Raw genomic sequence first — 22,328 nt, 5'->3', positions numbered from 1 at the left:
CTGCTGCACCTCCTCCTCTTCGTCCAAATTCGGTAGCCTGACGCACGGCGCCATCGTCCCAGCTCAGGCCAGTGAGTCGTTCGTCGGTCCCTGGAGACACCCGCACATCGACCTATTTAGTAATCTAACCATGATTGGCACTGACGTCGTATCGTCAAACCCATCTTGACTCAGTCCATACATCCATGGATAGTAATAGTATGCGCGGGTGCTGCAGGCCAACACCCAAGAGCAGGGGTTGATGACTGAGACCCCGGATGATCGTGATTGGGTGAGATGCAGGTTCTGCAGGTTTCATCATCACATCACCCTCTCTAATGCGAAAAAAACAACGCTTGTCAGGCGTGAGGCATGTGTGCCATCTCGGTTCGGCCTTCTCAGGTGGCTTAATGTTACTTTTAGCTAGTTTATATATATGTCTATTTGCTCCACACTCTGCCGATCTGAAGATGCTCATAATTTTTTTTCTTCCAGGTGATATGAACAGCAACTAAAACATTCATTCTCGTATCGAAATCAGTATCTTGCCAAACCCGTCAAACCCTCGAGATAATTAGCCGTTATATAAGTGACGACTAGTATCGTTTTCTATCAGTACCCAAGCCACCTTATCGGCAGCATTTAAGAATAGATCAGAAGCATACGACTTGCGCCGTGCCCCCCCAGAGTAGAGGACACATACGAGGTATCAAAATGGACATGTCCAAAACTTCAAGGAAGCCGAACCGGCCGACCATCGTCGACGATATCGACGCCATCACACCGTGTCCGCTCGCCCGCAGCCCCGCCGAGGAAATTGAAATACCCGAGCTCGTCAGCCCGATTGATAAATTCCAAGAGTCAAGGTCGCCATCGCCGTGTTCCGACGTTGCGTCAGTTCGTATGGATGCGTTTAGAAACAGAAGACGAGAGTCGGTTAAGGCACTGGAAGAGGGCACGAATGGCGACCCTGTAAGGCTGTGGAAACGCATGTTAGCCCTCCAGCAGACCTACGGCTGCTACAAGTCAGCTAGGATGAGCGCTGCACTTAGCTCCGGCGATATCAGTTTATTGTTGCGTAAGTGTTCTTTTTCGGCCTGCTTTAAAGACCTGTGACGTGGCTTGTCGACACGATCGCTGACTCACGTACCAGCTTCGAAAGCATGTTTGAACCTCTTAAACGAGAATATGGCTTTTTTGCCCGATGAAGCAGAAGATGCCCTTGGGGAGTGGCAGTCGGATTTAGGTGGCGGACGAAATCACTAAACCGTCTTGGAGGATGAGCACATCCTTTAATTATGAAGATTGTTTTCGGTCATGGGAAAAAAGGGAGGATGTGCTCCGGTAATATTGGGCGTCGGCGGCAGATTGCATTTTGATACCCCTAGTTTGGAGTTTGACATTGAATTTATCGATTTTAAGCATTTATACAGGCTGATTAACCTGTACATCTGCCTTTCCACGAAAACCTATCCCGACATCAAGCTTCGAAGCGCATTTTCTAACACGCTCCAACATTGCTCACGATAGCGTACGACGAGTTGCTGGTTACGGTTGGCGGCCTCGTAGTCCGGCTCGTTGATTTCCAAGTCCTCCAGATCGACACTCAGCTTCGAGCCCAACGAGTCAATAATTTTCCTAAGAATCTCATCCGCGATTTCACCTCTCATAATTTCGGTCAAACTGGGGTTATTCGTTTCGTCTCCTCCCTTGGTAATACTCTCGTAGAGAGCCACAATGAGGGAGTCCTGGATATGCGAAAAGCAAGGAAGGCAGCCAAGTGAGTCCGCGCTCAAGAGTCTCGACCTCCCTACTAAGGAGCTCTGGTGTGCCATAGGCCTCAACGACACGACATGAGTCGCAGCCAAGTCGCCGGCTTCCGGATCTGCCTTTGTCCTGATATGGATGTAATCATTGTGAAAGTTATCGTCTGCTGGGATGACGAAGCCGTAACCAAGAAGCAACTCAACGTTAGTCTTCATTCCGTAGTTATTGAACACTTGTTCCCCGGCCGAATATGTCTGCCTACACGTGAGAGTGCATATCTGGGCTTCTTCATCGGTAGCCCACGTGATCTTAGCCAATGGTGAATGGTTTCCAATATCATATAAAGGAAGCAGCACTGAGAAGTCATCTAGGTCGCAGGAAAGGCCTGACGAAGTCTGCGGAGGGAAAATGAGCGATGGCCGAAAACTACGGCTCGTGAAGATAGCATAGGCCCAATAGTACAGAGGCCGAGTATACTCTGAGTAGTAAGTTTCCGGAAGCAACCTCATAGCATGCTTGTACTCTTTCTTCAGGGTGGACTTTATATCCTGGACGGCGGAAAAGGCGTTGGTCCCCCTCAGGAATTCGATGTCGTCAGATGGCCACAGGGCAGGGAGAATGCTACTCATGTGCTCGGGCTGGGGTAGGGTCCGTACATACGGCCACCACTTCGATTTGGGCCCAAGAATATGTTGCTGCATGAGAAAGAAGCGTCCGATGACATGTGGAGGCATTGTCTTCAAAAACTCGGTCGGAAAATAGCAAGCATCCTCGCGGTTTATGTCGCTTTCAGGGGAAGAGGAAGGAGGGGAAGAAGAAGACGAAGAATAAGGTGAAGAAGACGAAGCGAAGTCCGGGTGGTGGTCAATAGCATTAATATAGGAGAGCGACTTTGAGAGCGGGAGTGCGACGATAGGGTCATCAACTCCAAGTGAGCACGAGTCTTTGACACGAAAAGAGGCTTTAGTGAGGTCGTCGTGATAGATTTCGACGGCGGGGTTCAGGCTCCCTCCGTCGTCCTCTACCCACCGGAGTAGCGCATCGAAGCGCTCTGCAATCGTAGCCATCACAGTGGCATCTATATATAGCCTACTTGAAGAAGGCCTAGTTTCTGGTGGTTGAGTTTTGAAAGTTGATTATTCTAAAGGTGAAGGTGAAAATCCAATGTATGTGCTATTTAGGTTACCCACCTTAGGTACATAGACGTAAGTGGTACCTGCTGTAGTAGGCGGTACCCAGTATTGGTGGGACGAGGCTAGTGCGACTAATACTGTGAGGGGTATTGGGGTATCTTCACATCTAGCTCCTGCTGCTCTCCGTCCCCCTATTTCTCCCCATCCGACATCCCTATTCCCTCGTCCAATACCGTACGGCTCGTGCGATACACTGTATACACTGAAAAGCTTCCTCATAAATCTTCACCGAAACTCACCTTACTCCTTTTCTATACAGAATATTGACATCCTGTCACTATTTTCGACAACGAGAATTTGTATTTCCTCTACACTCTCAGGGGTGAGGGTCAGTTCCTTGCCAGGTATTTTGTAGATTCTTAGGTAGATTACCTTAGTATCACAACGAGGAAACGCCGCTTATTATCGTATATCAAACGAGACGCTCCTCTCCCATCAGAAAATTCCCGGTATAAACCGTGCTGTTTTGGCATGCCACCTTTCCCACTTCTCGCCGAATTTACCTCGGAGCATACTCTCCTCCTGCTTCACCCGCGTCCACAACCCGAACACGGATAACGACAGCCAAGTAGGAAGAACAAATGCCCACCCGATAGTTCGCAAAGGCCCATACCATTCAGGCGGAATCCAACAGCTAAGCGCTCCATCCATCCTAGCCAAAAGGCACGCATTGGACGCGATGATGATCAGCATGCCAGTGTAGCTGGGATGCTGCACATAACGGTAGATGCCGTCAGTCTTAAGCCCATCAGGCTCCGCTAGCTCGAACGTGAAGTTTTTACCCAGCGACGAATACGCCCCCAAACGGAGCGGAACACCGGCACATAGGATCAGAGCCAAAGGGATAGACGTTGCTGCAGACCACTATAACAATGGGTCAGCACCAGCTTCTGTAAGAGGTTTTGTGAAATTGGTATTTTTGAGAGGGGTTGAAGGTGGATCAACAACTTCTCATCAGCTCTCTTGGGAAAGTTTGATTCACAAGACGGATTGGGAGAGTGGATGGGTACCCCCAAATACATACAGTTACAAGCTGTGGGTTTAGACCATTCACCGCGCCATAGCGGAGGACGGTTGATGGGATACTCGGGTAGAAAAGTGCCAATGAAGAGGTTTGCAACGCCAGGAAGCCCATGGGAACCATTCCGAGCATTACGGTGCGTTTGTTGGTCAAGTTCAGCACGCGCATCATGTCGCCTGTCGAGGGCGTGGGTTTCGTGCTGGTGTTAGGAGGCGTGAGGCCGGCACAACTTGCCATGGTAGACACCAATATTGTTGCCGCCAGAGAGCCCTGGGACAAAGAGACAGAGGATGCCATTTCCGTTCGAGCTTCAATAGGCCCTATGGGTTCGAAGAGATTTGCGATAGCTATGATGCCAATCAGACGACGGTGAAATTAACTACCTACCTAGGTATATGCTCTACTGATGTCAATTAGGGGCGGAAGCATTCTTGAAATGAAGTTATGAAGGATTGAATACCTAGGGTGCGTTTCCTTCTATAGGCCAACTCGCAGGAAGGGGCTACATTATATGCGCAGGCGTATCCATGAATGGCTAGATGGGTGGCTAAGGCTTCAAATATAGTCAAATAACCGACCCCAGAACACGCGAAGTGGGTGAAGATGACGTCACGAGCCAGAGCTCCTAGCATCCTTCCGCTTTGGTCGGTGGTGTGATAGTCTCCAGGAACTTTTGAGTGACCAGATCGTCGGCCGACTACGTAGTAGCAATGAAAAATGCTACATAGCGCCCCAAAATCCCGGACGAACGTCATCTTCGACCGTACCGTCGCTGGCTTCGAGGACCTGTGAAGCATCTAGATGGCTGTCATACTTCCTCCTTCTTTTTCTCATATGAGAAGAAGAGATTTATTTTTACACATTGAAGACATAACTTTGATGCAATGGACTTCATCTAGCCTCCCTTTCCTCATAATTAGCCGTGAAGGATCTTAGTACTTGGAGTATGGTCATTCAAGTTAACGGCCTTCAAGCAAAATGATTTTCCCATGTTCCTTCCTAACCATACCACTTTCTGAATAGCAATAATAGCCTCGTATCGTATTTAGAAGTGTAAGTACAAAGATAGACTGATACGTCTAGCTAGGTATGTGCTTGGATATTGAAGAGCCAATATAGACCGGTCCTACCTAGGTATCTACAGCAGAAAAGGGATAAAAAACAATAGGCCAGGCCAAGCACAACATATCTACATATTCTGATAGTATTCTAGGGGTCGCAAAGTGTATTAATTGCCTATCCCTACAAGCATTGCAATTCAAGGGCTTCACCTTAACCGCGTTCAGGGGCAACAAGAATTGTGGTAGTACGTACAATTGGCCCTACTCTATGATCTCTTCTCAACCTATGAAAACTCATCAAATACTACTGCCTATCATAGGAGGATTATTTTCGAGATTCCGTTCGAGCTTCAGTTCCAATTTCGTGTAAAATCTGGGAATCACTCATACTCCTTTATGCGGTTGAGTCATAATAATGACTGTAGAATCGAATCTGCCTAGTGAAACTCTGCCGACCTTTCTCCAAGTTCAAAAATGCTCCTTTTTATGTCTACTTCATATGGCTCATTTCTGGTACGATAGATCTAAAGTTAATGCTAAATCTCGAAGGACAATCCGTGGTGGTATCACCGTAACCATCTCCAGAGGTCTGGCTTGGTCTGCTGAGGGTCTCCTGGGATCTGAGTTTAGTCTGTAGGAGACCTGGTGATGGCTAATACTAGTATAGACTAAACCATGAGCATCTATTGTGTATGCCGCGATCTTAGGCAGTGGAACTTAAAGCTTCTTGCGCAACAGCGGCGCTGTTCTCCCACCAGCTAGGTTCCGCACCGTGATTCCCATGGCTGCATCATACCGGTTCTGTCAGTGTATCAAATGTAAAAGGGACCACTGCTAGCCTATTGTCAGTGAATTCCGGGGAAGAAACACAGTATGTGCACCTAATGACTTCGTCAACTATCTATCTCCCGAGGTATCTGCCCAATTATCTAACAATATATAATATCAAATTACTAGTCCTATTACTTTCACTTGTTGCTAGCTAGGGATTAGGAGGCAAAAGGAGGTGGATAACCACCCACAAAAGATCGGTTCTGATCGACCGGGAGCACCACTGATAAGTCAAAGCTTGCTCGTATAACTGGCGTAAGGCAAGAATGGCGTCAAATCACGTAAATTTAATGCTCCTGGCTACTTTATCCTCTAGGTCTGGTCTAGCGGATCGTATGAAGCTTTATTTCGCCTGGCTGGTGATAACCCCCAGGTAAAGGAATAAGGGGCTTCGTAGGCCAAAAGTGCTCGAGTTGTTGTCTTATGCGTCCACTCCAACCTTTGTCTTCGAAAATACCCATTTAGAGAATTTGGAGGCTTCCCCTTAAAAACTTATCTTTACGGCGATGGCTAAGGCGGGCAGCAGACAGGGAAATCGCGGCATACCTAACGTATTAGAGTCCACTCCTTTGGTAATTAGGTAGGTGCTGCTAAATTCGAATAGGATCAAATTGTTTCTCTTATATTTTACTAGGTATGAAATTGTCTCATGAGCTCATGAACTCGTCCTCTATGCTGTCTTGTCGCGCGATCTCACCGTATGTGAATTGGAAGCATAGAGATACAAGAAACATATATCACTGCCAGTCTTGCCATCTCCTTAGATTAAATTAGCGATGACTATTTTGGATTAAAATTTCATTCATAACTCGGTCTACATGGACAATGCTTTACAAATACATTACTCCCTGTACTGGATTATGCCATGAATATATGAAGGGCCTTTTCTAGCTGGAGTATTAATCTACAAAGATATGGTTTTGGTTTATGAATTGCCTAGGGAGGCAGTTTCATCATCAATACCAATATCTTCTATTCCTATCATGATATAATATGTATGTCATGAATAAGACTAGAATATGTTCGCGTTACTAACATATTAGCCGCGGACGGCAGGTTGTAATACCAAATAAATAATAGACGTCCTTTTCGACGCCTGCTATGATTACCCCTAGAAATGAATTGAATTGTCTAAGCCCCTCTCGTCTACATCATCATAGTACAAGATCTCACTGGTAGCATTATTTTTCTCGGCATGTCCTATTTCTTGGACTACAATATACGTAGAACTCATCAAAGATCGCCTATCTCAAATACAATCCCGGCTATCTCTATACCAGGAGCATCGTGCCCCAGTGCTATCCAGGTAAGGCTCAGAGATGCTTCGTGACAAGTTTTCGTAGATAAGAATTTCTCTCTGAAACCATCACATATCATATTCGACATAGAGCACTCCTAGAGTGGGAAAACATGTGGGTCAACATATGATTTCCGTGGGCTTGTACGAGACGTGATAGGTTTCCATTTTGTCAACCTCAACCTCGATACCTCATCAGATCGAAAGGAGATTCTAGTTGGTCGCTGGCTTAGGGAGTAAATCAAAGTCCGATTAAATATACCCCTTTGTGAGGTTAGAAATTCATATAAAAGGGCTTGGAGGAGCACCCAGGGAGTTGGCGGTATCCCTGAGCAAAGGTACTCACTACTACAGTACGTACTATAGTAGCAACTAGGCTTCCACAGAAGTTTAATGCATGTATGTATGAGGCATGGCTGTGGAGTTTAGTTAAGCTCTTGTGATGTACCGGTTCCTCGTACTCGGTGACTGCAAATCACAAGTCTAGTACCTAGATAGAGCTTAATGTAACCATGCCCATAAGTCAAGCCTTGGTTTCTGTCCAATGTTAGGCGTCGATCGTTTTATGAGTGTAGGTATTGAGCATGGTGCATGGGTTTGGCTCCCCCTACTAGGTAGTAATCGACGTTTGTTTGAAAATAGTGCGGCGGAAAGTCGAGATCCTTGATGACAAAGGGACTTTTTGCTTCCGTCTATGCCTCATTCGTGACGTGTAAATATTGAAAAAAGGTTGAACAAATGAGCCCAAAGCCAGTATTATTGGAACGGTTCGAGCCGCGCCGTTCCCAGTCACAGGGATCCTCTTAACATGTGAACCTGGGTGATATTCATACATACCGGGGTTGCCGTAGCAAATAGGTTGTTGACTAGGCTTTTTATGTGCCCCAGCAGCCTCGGCATGTAGGAATGTATATAGACAGTAGCATATTAAGAGTTCGCAGCGACAGATTTTCTCATCCGTCAATGGCATGGCCGTCTGGTCGTTTGGCTGCTGAAAGTTCGAAAGATTTGTCAGTTTCAGACATCTTGACGACGTACCTTTCCACCAATTTACCGAATACCAACTATTAAGACAACCATAGATATATCAGAGGTAAAAAGCCCAGCAGGTAATAATAATCACTCCTTGGCGATAGCATTGTAAACTAGGTACGTAGAAACGGCGATAAGTATGCTGTAGGTATTATTTACCACGGGTATAATAATTCGTATATCTGATCACCCTGTTTCATGACCCCTTGTTTAGTTTTGGTGGAGTATGGATCCGTATGGTACTTGAAATAACGCGCAATTACATCCCGACAGCATGGATTCGCGCAACTTTAAGCGACCCGAGACGCTGTACTGGGTCTGCTTCTATTGGTCTAGACCTTCGTCCAGAACTGCTTGGCTATCGAATTTCTTGGGTTCGAAGTTTCCACTGGAGATATTACGATGGGGAGTGTTCCCACCGTCTGACATCACGGATGATACTGAAGATCGTGTATGGCGACATATGCGAGCACATCATCCCCGTGTATAGGGACCGACCACTTCGTGATTTATTTCAGAAGATGGCAAATAGGACGAGTTTGTCGTGGATGTGCCGCAAAGACCTATTGTTCACAAGCGAATGCGAGCGAGGACCATGTGAGGATTGGCCCAGATTTGCCCTTTGCACGTATTCTTCAGACTGGGAATTAGCCACACTATCTCCACTATAGTAATTAATGATAATACCTGAGGCTTTACAAAATCGGACTAGATGGCTCGTGCAAGATTAGATTAGCCAGTGATTTTTCTTGCCCCCAGGTCTCGGGATCGTGTCGATCATGAAAGTGGTGTGCGTACTAGACTGCAAAGTAATGATGCTAATGAAGGAGATTTGCGACGCGAACTCTGCTCCATGTTAGCGCAGAGCACTTGTTACGTGTTTCTACCGAATGCCGGACGTTATGATGAATTCTAGTCTGACATCCCTTTTCTACCGAGGGACTACTGGTACATACTTAGGTGGGTAGCCAAGACACGTGGCGGAGCCTGAACGTGATGTCCGAAAGTTGTGTATTTCGACCGGTTCAGCTCGTGCTGTCACGCAGTTCACGCTGGTTCGTTTTATAAAGAGATTTCCCATATATATGAATCAACGGACAAGCCGTTTAGGTATGGTTTACGACGTTGAAATTAGTGCTTATGACATTGGCTATCGCATAAGCGGTTCGACGAACTATTTACCGCATAGGTAATCTTCACAAGCGTCTCAAGTTATTGTGAAAAGCGTGTTTAACACCTAATCTGATTCGTCTTGGGGGTAGCGGAATATGATATATGACGGACTTCGATAACGTCGGCTGTGGATTAACAAAATTGGCAAATGGCTGAAACTGCCGCGAATCCTTGTGGGATAGCGGCAGCATAGCGGCAGCAGAGTTTCTGCGTATGCTGGCTTCTGGAAGGCTTCGTTGGCTTTAATTTCGGCCACTATTCGTGGGGACGTCCAACGCTTGGCTGTATGGAGTAAAACCCACGGCGATCCTCATGGTTATGGGTGGCCCACGTGCTAGACTCGAGCTGTTGGCACGTTTCGAGTCTCCTCTTCTCTTAAGCTTGCGCGCTGAAGAAGCCACCCGGGTTTCTAGATGTAGGCATGTACGCGGATAAATATTGGAGGTGCCACAAAATAAAATAAAGTGCGAAAATGCCAGTCGTCCGTCGTCCATAAGCCTATATTTGGAGTGCTTTTATCTAGACTTCTTAAAATATCTAATTCTACGAAATTTCAATGAAGCTGGCAAGGTTTGATTACCTCGGCTAAATATTTCCTATCTAGTCGTCGAGGATTCTTCTTATGATAGCTCACTTCCGCTAATGAGCTAGGCTGTAGTACATACCTACATACCTAGGTACCTAGCCAACCAGCTCTATTACTTCTGAATTACTTTCCAATCCAATACAGGAGCAGAGGAGAAATTCCACATTAGTCATCATTTTACTTATTCTTTATTTTATCTAGGTACCAGCCCTGCTTTATATTTTATATGATGAGTGAAGCTTTTGTAACAACTCGTTTCTAAAAAAAAAAAATCATTCGTCTTTTCCTTTCCCTTGATTGTGCGGCAGCACCTGTTTTAGTACCGCGTTACGGAATGCTGTACGCAGCACGGCAGTGGCCTATTCCAGAATAGAAACCTGCCCAGCTACTAGCCTATTAAGTCAGGTACTTGATTATGGATTGCGTCTAGGCCCTGCAGAAGCAGGGGGAACAAAACTGTCAGAACTGGTGTCTTCTTATCCCCTATATAGTATGTAGGTATGTATGTACCGTGATACGTTCCTTTCAGTTTTGGCGGGGACACGTCCCTTTGCTGCGGATATTTTCCTTTTCTGCCGTATTTATGTGGATACTGGCCCGAGTTCCTGGTATCGACAGGATTGCAATCTACTTACTGTGCTTTCGATATATCGTATAAGGTACAATACATACATACATAGCGTTTATCCCTTGCAGTTACATAGTAGCTCGTAGACATAAGATCGAGATGTAACCCGACTGTGTGTTTTCACCCCCTAGCCCAGACGTTGCTTAAGGCATGCTACTACTATTACTTATTAGTCTCGTTATCGTCCCTGTCATGCGGTCTATCATTCCCAGCTGACGTACATAATACACACGCACAGGGTGCTTGACAGCTCGGAGAATAGTCCGTTAGTTAGTTGTCCCTGGCCATGGTGTCGACCTAGGGGCACGGTCACCCAACGCTAAAAGGAAGACCCGCCTTCGTCAGGCCAGCGACAACTGGTTGTCGATCGTTGGTTCACATGAAGATGGGTCTTCGGAAGACTTACACTATGTATTGTGTATGTACGTATATAGTGACTTAGGCCGGGAGGCCGTATCATACATAGTACGTACTTACATGCGTACATACATACATGCGTACATACACTACCTACCCAGGTACTGTACCTAAGTAATTCGAGTACTAGCACCTGAGGTGGTCAGGGTGTTTAGACTGCAACACTGGTTAATCTACAGAGGCTGAGGCCTTGCCCTTGGTGGTCTGCCTATGCCTACTGCAGTTACCAGGACCCGGCTAACTCCTGGCTGTCTGGCAAGGATCATGGTACAGCGACGATAATCGACGAGCCCATCCAAATATCGTCAATGATAGGTGCGTCCCACGGTCTTGGCACTTTAGTAAAAAGAGTAGCGCGGTCTGTACGTATGAATCCAGGCACACTTGGTCAAGGGTTCCTGGCGTTGTACTTCTTTTCGGGTTGTCAGTCGAAAAGAAAAGCACGATCGACGATACAGCAAGCTTAAATACATACATATTTCCGCCCACCTTCAACCTCGTTCAACGTTATTTCAAGTGCGTCGAGTTACTATGCGAGATTTTTATTGACTACGCGGCAAATCGAACGCCTTGTTTTATCTCTGATCGAATCTGCCCCATTCCTCGGACTTCTAGGTCTAAAGTCGGCAAGGGTCAAGAGCGTAACTCTCATAACAACTCAGGATATCCCGTCTTCGTCTCGACTGTGTCACTTCGGCACGTTTGTATCCTAGCGGAGGACATCGGAAGCTCTTCGACAATGTGTGATTATACCCAGGTATATTCTCACCGTCTGTCGAGTTTGTGCACCTGGGAACTCTTCTGACTTTTGCATTTTGCTAGGTGGAATATTGTTGTCAACATTTTCGCTTCGTGGTACAAAGATGGTGCTCAGTATACGAGAGGACAAACAAGGTCTGCGCGCCCAATGTGACGCATCTGGAAGTAAGGTATGTACTATATAGCCTTGCAGCAAACCTGCTTTGCGTAGGGTACCTATTTTACAATACCTAGTTGGTTGCTGACATTTTGATTAGGCATGATGAATTGTGCTGTAAGCCTCTCCCGTTTCCTTAGCACGAGCGGGTTTTACAAGGATTATCTTCTGGTGGTCATCGACGCTCCAGGACTCCCCAGATGTCCGCTGTGTGTTACGTTCTCGTCAAGGTTGCAGTGTCAAACTTGCCGTGAACGTAGCCGAGCGACTTGACATGGGTGTCATCCTTCTTGAGCTTGTTTCCTTTTCCTCACACAACGAAGACTCTTCCTGGCTATTTACATGTCATGTCGCTAACAGGCAGCTTCTAGCCGATTGTCGGCCTCGATCGCCTCCAGCATGGGAGCATATGATTAGACGAAGCAAGAGGCCCACGCCCTATGTCTAAATCTTCGGTTTATCGTTTCAATGGTGTCACAATCAAAAATCGACTTTACATGTGCTAGGGGAGCAAGGGTTTTGGATATTAAGGGACTATGTCGATGGTGTGTCTCTTCGGGACGATGCGGAGTCGCTCGACTGTTCTATGGCGCAAACGATTTCCCATAGGCTCCATCACTCCTCGAAGAGTACATTCCCGTGGCGAAGAAAAGGGGCTACTAGGGTTGGAGTATGGTGTTTTGGGTAGGGGTTTATGGTCGGGGCGCCATGTCGGCGATGGGTATTGGGAATACGGTTTTCTAGCACGACTAGATACCTAACTTGGATAAAAAAGCACCAGAGGATATGACTTATCATTGCATCGTTGACTACCTTGGAAGATACTGTTATCGTTAAGGGAGCGCCGTCGAGACGGCAGCGACAAGGGATCGTTGCTTGTCACTAACAAGCCAGAAGGAAGCCCGGATTCAACTTACTGAAATGCACCTAAGATTTCGGTATGGTAACTTGATTCTGTTAGTAGGGGACATACTTGACCCCTGTTCTAAGTTGCAAGAATCGGATAATCCCACTTTTTCCTAGCCGTTCGGGACCGGTCTACATGAAAGCGCACAGCCTCTACTAAAGGTATATATTCCGGGGTACTCGCGATGGCAACCTATGGAAAGGTTTCTTACTCTTGACTTCGAGCTTTGAACTGTCTGACGAGTATTCATGCATGTGGAATATTTCCAATACATGAGAGAAGCGAAATAAGCTGACGACGCCTTGTAAGCAATCTCTACGAATCATGTTACTACACGACCATGACGGTTGAAATATGAAGCTTGATTTACTTTCCGATGATGGGACGCGAATACGCCGCCCTTTTTTAATCGTGACTTGCAACTCTTTGCAATCTATCAACTTGGATAGACTGTGCTTCTATTAGTGCTCATTGGGTGCAGTTCATCAGGCACTACACAAGACAAACAAAGTATTGTAAGTCTATTTAAATTATACAATCAGGCCAAGTTCCCATTGTAATCAGATTAGCGTCGATATCTGTTGCTTTTTTTCCCACTACGACATTGCATCTGACTATTGTGCGCGTTGGAAATAAGACCAATAGAGAGCGAGTGCCATAGCTCAAGTAGTGATACACGACATGTACTATCTCACCACCCTTGTTTCCTATAACATCTCAGGTGTCGCATTGGAGCGATTTCTTCGAGATAGCGGTAGCGCTGCTCAAATACTATGTAAGATCATACCTACATAATAGTAGGCAGATAGATAGAGATGCCTTACATACTACAGTATAATTAGGTAGGTACCTACTATGTCGGCCGAGAATCCCATTCCGCGATACATCGATTTCCGAGTAGCTCCAACATCGCGCGTGATCCTCTAGCTTACCGGCTTAATCGCTCCCATCATTCGTCACGCCATCTCTGCAGTGACACCCTGCCCCTATCCGAGAGAAGCGCACCCGATCTCGGCCATTATCAAACAACGCGTTTTCCCCGGTCATCCTTTTTCTCGCTCGACAACCTTGATGACCGATCAACCTTTGCATATCAGTATCTACGATATCATGTACTAAGTAATAAACATCCCCCTTGGCGGTATGCTATAGGAACATATTTTCCTACTCTCCTTACGTCAGATGGACCAATGCGACTTTACGTGCATTACGCTCGAGTCACGCAACCTCGCAATTTGCGACCCGGTCTATCAATTTCTTATTTACTTCGGCTTTGACCAGTAGAGATATCCGGGCAGCGCTTTGAACACCTTCCGCAAGCTAGAACAAATTTACCTGCAACATGTAGTCTAACGTTCTTCATAGCGTACATATGTATGTCTTGGTTGTAGTAGCGGTTGTGGTAGTGCTAGAATGCCGCGTGCTATCATCGGTGCAAAGGAAGTCTTTCACCCTGCGCATTTTGGCTGAGCAGATCCCCTCTTATTCCACCTAGGATGCCACGAGACGTCAAAGGTGTCAATGTGACCTACCCGATTAGGTACGACTGCAGACCGTTACAATCGGGGGATCATATCTAGATGGTTGTTGACTCCGAGGCCCTACCATACATTTGTAGCCAATGTGTCAAAAACTCCGGCATTCTGATGTAAGATTACAGAGGGGAACCCCGGAAAGTCGGCAGTCAAAACGGTATATATATATTACTTGAGTGATCATTGTTTGAGTCTATCCAGAGTTCGTCAAGAGACGTTGAATTTTCTTTACCGCCCTACAAGGCGAGCTATACCGTTTCTTGCCGCGAGATACCCCTGCTTGACAGGTCGAGATGGCATTAGTAACCCCACTTAACTTCCTATTTCTAGACCTGTGGGCTTGGGCTTCCTTGGTTTTCGTCTCCCCTCAGTGTCACCGCAGCACGTGGGAAAGGGGGGGAATAGCCAAGGGGTTATCCTTCAAGTTGTACCATGTAACCGCCTTAAACAGGGCTGCACATCCACACGTTACTTTAGGATAGGCATTAGCCGCCGAATAAGCTTGCATCCTCTCCACCGTGTCTTAAAGCTCAGCAGCGTTGGCTTGCTTTTTCCTTGATCCGTGAGATTAAAGAGTAGTATGTAGATGTGACCCCTAGCATTTATAGGCTGACGGGGTACCTATCTACCTATCAAACGCCTATAAATGTATTCTGTAATTATCTATTCCGCAGATATGTTTAAGTTGATTACGGCACTGTGTACATACACCTGTCAACAACAGATGTACATGTACTGATTGTTATATACCAACTATTATGAGTAGGTATATGCGATAGGAAGGGTCATAGCAACCCCCGCCTCCACTCGGTGAGGATTCACCAAGTAGCAGAAGACGAAAATTCCCACTTCGACTCACCCTGCTCACCGAGGTATGAATCGAGCCGAGATCCAACTACAAAAATACCTATCTAGGGTTACGATGTTTTAGGAAAATTTAGGAGTTCTGTTGCTTTGACCAGCTTGTATCTATGTTTCATATGTAGTACGCAATACCCTATTCATGTAGAGGCATTGGAAAAACTACCGGCAGTTTTACCAGAAAGCTTGTTTCATACAAGGAGCTGCAGCTGCATGTACCTCGAGTCAGGATGTAACGTATGGATTGTTGCTCTTACACAGTATTTTATTATCCTACACCGCCCGAGTTATAATGCTCGACATGCTAGACATACCTATACGAGCTGATATTACGAGCTGATATTTCTGCATCCTTTTACGTACAGTATATGTATCACGTACTTTTGCGGCACTACGCACATCTAAGAGGAGTTCGACGTGCTTGGGGAAGTATGGCAAGCCCCAGCTGGTTGCTTACGTATCTCTTATCTTCTATGAAGCTCTGTTTATATTTTGAAACACGAGCGACCGAGACGAGCATTGGGGGTGGGGCGTGGAGAGAAGCACGGCGCGATCTTCGAAGCCTTTCTCGGCTCATTACAAGCTCAGGACCGGATACTGGCTCAAGTAGTGTACCTCCTGTACCTCTCATGGAAATGAACGGATCTCCAGTCTGTGACTTGCTACCCCCACCTATTGTCACCTTGGCCGCATGAAGCTCAACTCATGTGACTTGCCCCGATTTTGAACAGACTAAACTGAGCTCGGAATCTCGGGAAACAGTTCGACATGGGCCTCTTCCCCCCAAGTACGTGATTCTTTCGCAAAGAATACCCAGTAGGTCCTTGGGCAGCTAGATACGTATTTGACATGGAAAGTGTACTATATTTGGTGAACTCGTGTGAGCTGCTGCGTTGCCACGTATTTGTGTCTTACTCCGGATCATGAATAGTCGAGATGCATGACGATTCCTTGTATTCAAAACTGTCACCAACATTCGGCGTTTTATTTACTTCCTTTGTATGACCGCTATACGATATGCTTACAATCGAACCAACCGTGGTATGTATCGGTTATTAAACTGGGGCAGGGAAAGACTTGGACGCCCAAGTTGATCGTGGAACCGTTCGGCAGATAGGAACTCGACCTAGGGATATTTCTGGGTAGTTCGTAACACAGCGGGAACTCCTCAGTTCGCTTCAGCCATAAAAAAGAAAGATAGGGTTATGTACACATATCAAATGGTACGACAGTCTACTTTTCTTTTTCTTTTTGAGAAGAATCGTTAGCTCTCGTAGGATGGATTGGAGGTCGAGGATATCTCACAAAGTAAAAGCAGAGACGGAAAAAAAAAAGGCACTCATTTTACACAGTATACATTTCGTGTATCCTTACAAAACACGAGAGCAATCCGGGGCTTGATTTTTAATTTAATCGAAACAAGCGCCTTGACAAACGTAAGCGCTTGAGTTTTCACTCTCAAGCCATGTACTTCCATGCACCCCAACGCGGACCGACCCGACGATACGGGTCAGCCCAAAGTTGATCTTAGTCGATCTCAACCTTGTCTGCGGGGTACAGCTTTTCTTTTTCGAAGTAATATGCACAGCGCTCAGAGGGGAAATCTGCTTATTTCTTAGCTTCCCTAAAAGCCGAATCTAAGACAGCTAGGACGGCTTACACCCTATGTGACTCTTCCATACTCTTCCACTCACCGTTGACAGCTACCTGAGGTAGCATGGCGTTTTGGTTTCCAAGCCCTAGACATACATTAGCCCCTACATACTTTCGTCACAGCGTCAGTTCAGCATATGCCGCGCCGTTGGAATCCTTTGAAATGCAACACCAAACCGGGTACTTGGCTATTATAGCAGGGAATCAGCCCAACTACATGCCTAAGCGTCGGCACCTCGTTAGGTAGGGCATGGATATCTTGATCCTGAGCCACCTCACTCGGACGACAGCCAACGATCGTCGTGTACCGATTCGGGATCTCAGCGTTCCGTGTGTAGCGAGCAAAAGCAATTTCTAGATCGGATTTGTACGCGAGATCTCGACGAAGCTAGATGAACGAAAACTCCATGGGGTAAACCTCGATATAATTGGATGAAGCCGCGGTTGAGTATACCCCCCCTTGGGCACTCTTTGCCGGGTAGTATTAGGCCACGCCACATGGCGGTGTGATCTGAACTTCGTGACCCTTGTAGGGGACAAGGGAGGAATGAACACCATTCTTAGATCTAGTTTTAACATTGTCAAGTTGGTATAGGCTAACGCCTACCATTTCGAATAGTCTTAACCAAGAATTATCCCACGGAACAGTATTCCCGCTAAAAGAAAACGCCTGTTTACTATGGGAGTATATACAATGACGATTCCATCAATGAGTAGACACAGTTCTAGCTTAGAGGTTGTCAGTTCGCTTCTATGCGGGACTAAGAGACGCGACCTGGTCAGGCGTGAAATGGCAGTACTTCTACTAAGTAAATAACTTAATAAAACACGCCTTGTCATATAATATGAATAAATTGAAGAGATCGGTTAGATACCAACAGTTCCAACAATCTGCCAAATGGGTCTACTCTTCGTGGCTCTACTAGGCTAATAATGTGCCGTTATCTATGCACATGTTAGTTCTTCGACCAGTTTCAGGAAATTAATACGCAGTTGGTATGTACGTTTTCAGCGGCTCGGCGGCGTAGACATCTTTCCAGGAGCATGTTGGAACGCTTAGGCTTAGGTTGGTGCTTATGAGACACTCATCCAAGGATCTCAACAGAACGAACAAACTCAAAGAGCCGAGATTTACGAAATGATAGATAGCCTCAGCCTTCATTACATGAAGATCATCGAGAGCCCATCGTGTACTTCGACGCCGTTCCAGGGGTGAAACTGCTTTTGTATACGAAGACACGTCTTAAATTGACTCGCTGGGCACGTTGTTCCAATGAAATGATAGGAAACAATCGATTTTCCCATTCCTTTTCCATTTCTTCTGCTCTACTTTAAGAATAGTTTTTCTCGTTCACCTAGTCACGGCCTTCGGGGCCGAAGTCCAACTCTTCATAGTACCGATAGATTCCCATTGAGTAGTCCTGCCTTCTCTGGCTGGCCAAGTATTCCTTGATCCTAGGTCGCTCCTGAACTGCACTATATAACTTGAAGACGTGCGCATATTTGCCCGACTTCTCGGCGGCGGATATAGCCTTTCTGAAGGCGAATTTAGTACCGTCGAGGCACTATGGTCTGTTAGTACATCCTCCGAGGCAGAGGAATAATTAATCGCATTCAGTGGAGAAGAGTAGGAGGAAACGAAGGGCCTACCTGAAACAACGCTATAACAAGAAGTTAGTACTTTTATTCCTATAGGAAGAAGGTTGGGTAGGTTAAGCGCGTCTCAGGAGCAATGGCTCTGAAGTAAACTCGACTGCGAAGTTGCCGCTCCCAAGACAGGATGAAAAAGGGCAAACAAGAGTTACTGATGTCACATACCTAAATCCGCATAAGTCAATTGGCCGCCGTAGAGCCACGGGCCTTCTCCGCTGGCCTTGCCCTGCAATACGCGCTCGAAGTATCCTAGAAATTTAGGTAGCCGGTTATCTACGAAGTCCTTGGCTTTCCGCTTGGCCTCATCTTTCTGGTCATCGTAGTACAGGCCGGAGGCTATGGGATGATGGCAGTCGTGTACCTCATTGCTCAGGCCGTCGAGCGCCGTCAGGACTAGCCCGTTGACCTTGTACAATGCATCCGGGTGTTCCTCGTCATCATCACTTGGCACCACTGTGACAGAAATCAGTAGCTATTCGCAATCGCGGGGCACCGCATGATTAGGTATGGTATATGATTGCTTTCAACCGAGTTCCGTTAGGGGGTCGTAACCTCAGGTTTGAACCCCGCAAAAAGAAAGATGTGCATGACGATTGTGAGGCGTTTTGATTAGTTACGTACATCCTAATCGTGGCCCCAAGTACAATAAAATGTTAGGAGTTTGAGAGATGAGGAGGTCTCCGTGGCGAAGAATTGGCGGGGCGAAAGGTGGCGGGTTGAAGTCGTCGCCAACATTTTCGCTGTCAATCTGCGCGTTGACTTGGTCTATACCGTTTTCCATCTGTGCCGTATCTGTGTACGTCGCTCCAGCTTCCTCCAAGGCCAGACGGATGTGCTCTCCACGACCCGGAATACTGGGCCAGTAAATAAGTTCGTACGGCACATCCTTGGATGACTTTTGGCGCTTAGGAGCAGACATAGTGGAATGATGACGTCCAACAGGGCTGTAAATCAGATATTGTATGGAAGATGATTTCGGTGATAATGAATATGATCTCCGGCAGATCGTTAAGGCTACGCTGGAAAATAATTGGGGTTTGATCAATCGAATTGGAAAAGTCATTAGAGATAAGAGACGAGGAAGGCGCCTAGAAGAAAGCTCCGAGCTACGAATTTTATATGTTCTTTTGAGGTTGTAGCATTGGTGACTCCGGCATAGCCGTAACGTCGAGGATTGGATAGAATGGGTGCCTTGCATTAGGTTCATACTATAAACTGCGCGGGGAAGTTGTGCGATCGGGTCGTATGACGTTATAGACACTTGCGCACATGTAGAACGTTGATTTGGTCATAATCGCATGCATCTCAACTACCAAACACTCGATGCTTGTATGTAAATATCTACTACTACTTAGCTAAATAGGTACCTATTTAGGGTCAGGGGTCGCGAATAGAGTTTTCCAAGTGCCAACTTAATAATTGCTGTAAAGGGGAAGGGATGAACTACCAGAGCTTGATCGGTCTCAGGGGATAGGGGTATCATGAAAAAAGCGACTGGAAGCGCCTGTGAAATACTTGGATAAGTGCTACATTATTCCTCAGACCTGGACACCGCATCCTGAATGAACTTGTTGCACTCAGTCGGTTCCGTGAAAACGTGCCATATCTCGCGAGGGACACCCTCGAAAGCTTTCTCGAATCGCTCCGGCTCGTTTTTGGCCGAGATTCCCAGTGCTGCGATGTCTTCTACCTTACGGATGAGGATTACCTTTACCCAGCCAGGGTATGCTCGATACCTAATTTGACTTAAGGTGAATATTATAAGTTGACTTTATTCGACGAAGGGATTGCTTACATCTCCCCATAAGCCTCGGGGTCGGACTGGGTCGAGTCGCCAATACAGATCATCTTCCTCCTGGGAAGCCATGAATGGATCTTTTCCATGCGACCAACCTTGTAGTCTTCGGTGCCGAGCGTGAGCGTCGTCAATAAACCCGGCAAGCTCATCCAGCTCGCGTCACGCAGGATAATGGTACCATGAGGATAATTCTGCTGGCGGAAGTCGCGTAGGAAAGGATATAGGTTGTACGGCGATGCTGACAGGTAGAACCATGGTGATTTCTCCTTGACGAGGGATTGGATGAACTGGTACAACTCGGGCATTCCGGCAATGGGCTCGGGCTTCTCGAGGAAGGTCGTTCGTAGTATGCCAATAGGGTCGCTCGTCTGAGTAACCTTGATCGTATCATCGATATCTACATCATGTTAATGACCCATCAGCTCTCGTGGGTAAGATACCCTAGCTTATGAAAGTTTACCGGATATAACGCCCCAACCTTCCGGCTCAGCGTAAAACGTCTTCATCTCCAGAACGCCATTGGTGCCCTCAGGGACCTCGGCATATGTAGGGGCAAGCTCGCCTCCCTTGCTGGGAGGGAGTCCCTTGACATCACTACTAATTCCATTCCTACCGCCAGGGCCAAGTTTTAGCGGGGTGCTTCCCCTATGAAGCGCCTTGACTTGAGTGCCTGGTCTGATATCCTGTAAGAACGGCCAAATGCGCCCTTCGAGGGTGGGATAGCTTGGGTCGTTCTCATCCAGGTCAATCTTTCCAGCTACGGCTTTTACGGCGTCAACGACGGCGCAAGAAGAGTGCTGAGAGAAAGCGGCCGAGACGAATTCGGCTTCCCACCTTCCCGTTTGCTCATTGCGATACGCGGTGTTGTCGAGTAGCCAGAGAGTGTCTCCTTCCGTAATCGAGCGCGGAAAGGGATTGTTCTTGCCGAGATACGATAAAAGATCATAGGCTTTATCGATCGAGACCAATGACGAAGAGAACGGGGAAAAACTAGGTAGGTCGTGCTCGGTCTCGTCGAACCGACGCTCTTTTCGCGTGCGATCCTGCATTTCGGTCGCGCCTGTGTACTTGTAACGAGTCGCCATTTTCACCGAGTGTCCGTCAGCAGGCCTTTTATTAATGAGGTGAGTCCTAGATGGTAATGATGATGATGGTGGTGGCTGAGGCAGAGTTGGAGGATTCTGTGAGATCGGCGCGTGATTCGATAGAAGTGTGTCCACGAGTTTTGAACCGGTCAGAAATCGAAGGCGCACTTTGATGTCGAAGAGGATAGTATGCTATATTTCTATTCATAAATAGATTACCTATGTAAAAGTGCTGGATCGCGACCGAAACAGCAAGGCTCCGAGGTCAGACGCAGAGGCAAGGGGCGATTGCCCATCAGCTACGGCTGGCCTCATCCTAGGACTTTCCGCCCTGCCATGTATGACGCTGATACAACGTACGTAAATGATTATGGTAATGAACAGGGGATGGCGGTGCAAGCGCTTGCGGTCCAACACCTCTCAACTGGTACCTACCTTAGCATCCTTCCTACCTACTTACCTACTTACCTACCTGTAGAGCTGCCAAGGGAATATATAGTCATCGATGTTTTGGCGCCACTCGCGACTGGTCTCTAACAGCTTGGCGCTGGAAATCGTGACCTGGGCATCGTCGCAAGTAGGATGTGGAAAGAAGAAAAATAAGAAGAAAAGCTGAGCGATCGGCATGTTTTCTCCCCTCTTAGAGTTCTTAAACGGTCATGCCCCAATAAAAGATGCTTTGCTCTAGCAGGGGCTATGTCATCCCGCTGTCAGGACATAGGTACCTAGGTACAGCTAGGTACTAAGCTAGTGCCTGTAGTAAGAGTCGTTTTAATCTATTTATATCAGCATAGCATTCTTAGAGCCGGAAAGTGAATACTGGCCCGAGAAAAAGAACTTGGAAGTTGGGGACAAGAACTGATATGGAAATTCGCTCCTTCAATGAATTCGTCTTTAGGCAATAATAAGATGTGACCACCTATAAGTGCATACCT

At 46.7% G+C, this 22,328-nt stretch overlaps 5 protein-coding genes across 5 annotated transcripts; 2 read left to right on the top strand and 3 right to left on the bottom strand.

Annotated features, from left to right (window-relative positions):
* The first annotated feature begins 575 nt into the window (after nt 1-575).
* On the top strand, nt 576-1,347 carry F4807DRAFT_330640 (uncharacterized protein). The gene is made up of 2 exons (XM_047995270.1): nt 576-1,057; nt 1,133-1,347. Exons 1-2 carry the CDS (start codon nt 694-696, stop codon nt 1,243-1,245), a joined length of 477 nt encoding a protein of 158 aa, XP_047849012.1. The 5' UTR covers nt 576-693; the 3' UTR covers nt 1,246-1,347.
* On the bottom strand, nt 1,272-3,093 carry F4807DRAFT_330806 (SET domain-containing protein). The gene has a single exon (XM_047995271.1). The coding sequence runs from the start codon at nt 2,811-2,813 to the stop codon at nt 1,449-1,451; it is 1,365 nt and encodes a 454-aa protein (XP_047849011.1). The 5' UTR covers nt 2,814-3,093; the 3' UTR covers nt 1,272-1,448.
* On the bottom strand, nt 2,886-4,928 carry F4807DRAFT_446918 (uncharacterized protein). The gene is made up of 3 exons (XM_047999847.1): nt 3,964-4,928; nt 3,312-3,803; nt 2,886-3,247 (listed from the first exon to the last, which is right to left on the bottom strand). The coding sequence occupies exons 1-2, from the start codon at nt 4,255-4,257 to the stop codon at nt 3,375-3,377; spliced, it is 723 nt and encodes a 240-aa protein (XP_047849010.1). The 5' UTR covers nt 4,258-4,928; the 3' UTR covers nt 2,886-3,247; nt 3,312-3,374.
* A 6,920-nt stretch (nt 4,929-11,848) lies between these two features.
* F4807DRAFT_465609 (uncharacterized protein) lies at nt 11,849-12,349 on the top strand (the record flags this gene model as incomplete). The annotated part of the gene is made up of 3 exons (XM_048002297.1): nt 11,849-11,909; nt 12,002-12,103; nt 12,162-12,349. The coding sequence occupies 3 exons, from the start codon at nt 11,849-11,851 to the stop codon at nt 12,347-12,349; spliced, it is 351 nt and encodes a 116-aa protein (XP_047849009.1).
* Nucleotides 12,350-18,212: 5,863 nt separating this feature from the next.
* F4807DRAFT_454620 (uncharacterized protein) lies at nt 18,213-21,393 on the bottom strand (the record flags this gene model as incomplete). The annotated part of the gene is made up of 7 exons (XM_048000602.1): nt 18,213-18,422; nt 18,518; nt 18,672-18,963; nt 19,132-19,454; nt 20,055-20,246; nt 20,306-20,705; nt 20,769-21,393. The coding sequence occupies 7 exons, from the start codon at nt 21,391-21,393 to the stop codon at nt 18,213-18,215; spliced, it is 2,043 nt and encodes a 680-aa protein (XP_047849008.1).
* Nucleotides 21,394-22,328: the final 935 nt, after the last annotated feature.

Source organism: Annulohypoxylon truncatum (genome assembly GCF_022578515.1).
Source record: "Annulohypoxylon truncatum strain CBS 140777 unplaced genomic scaffold F4807scaffold_56, whole genome shotgun sequence".
Classification (NCBI taxonomy): domain Eukaryota; kingdom Fungi; phylum Ascomycota; class Sordariomycetes; order Xylariales; family Hypoxylaceae; genus Annulohypoxylon; species Annulohypoxylon truncatum.
Note: the sequence above shows the minus strand (reverse complement) of the source record. Positions and strands in the feature narration are given on the sequence as shown.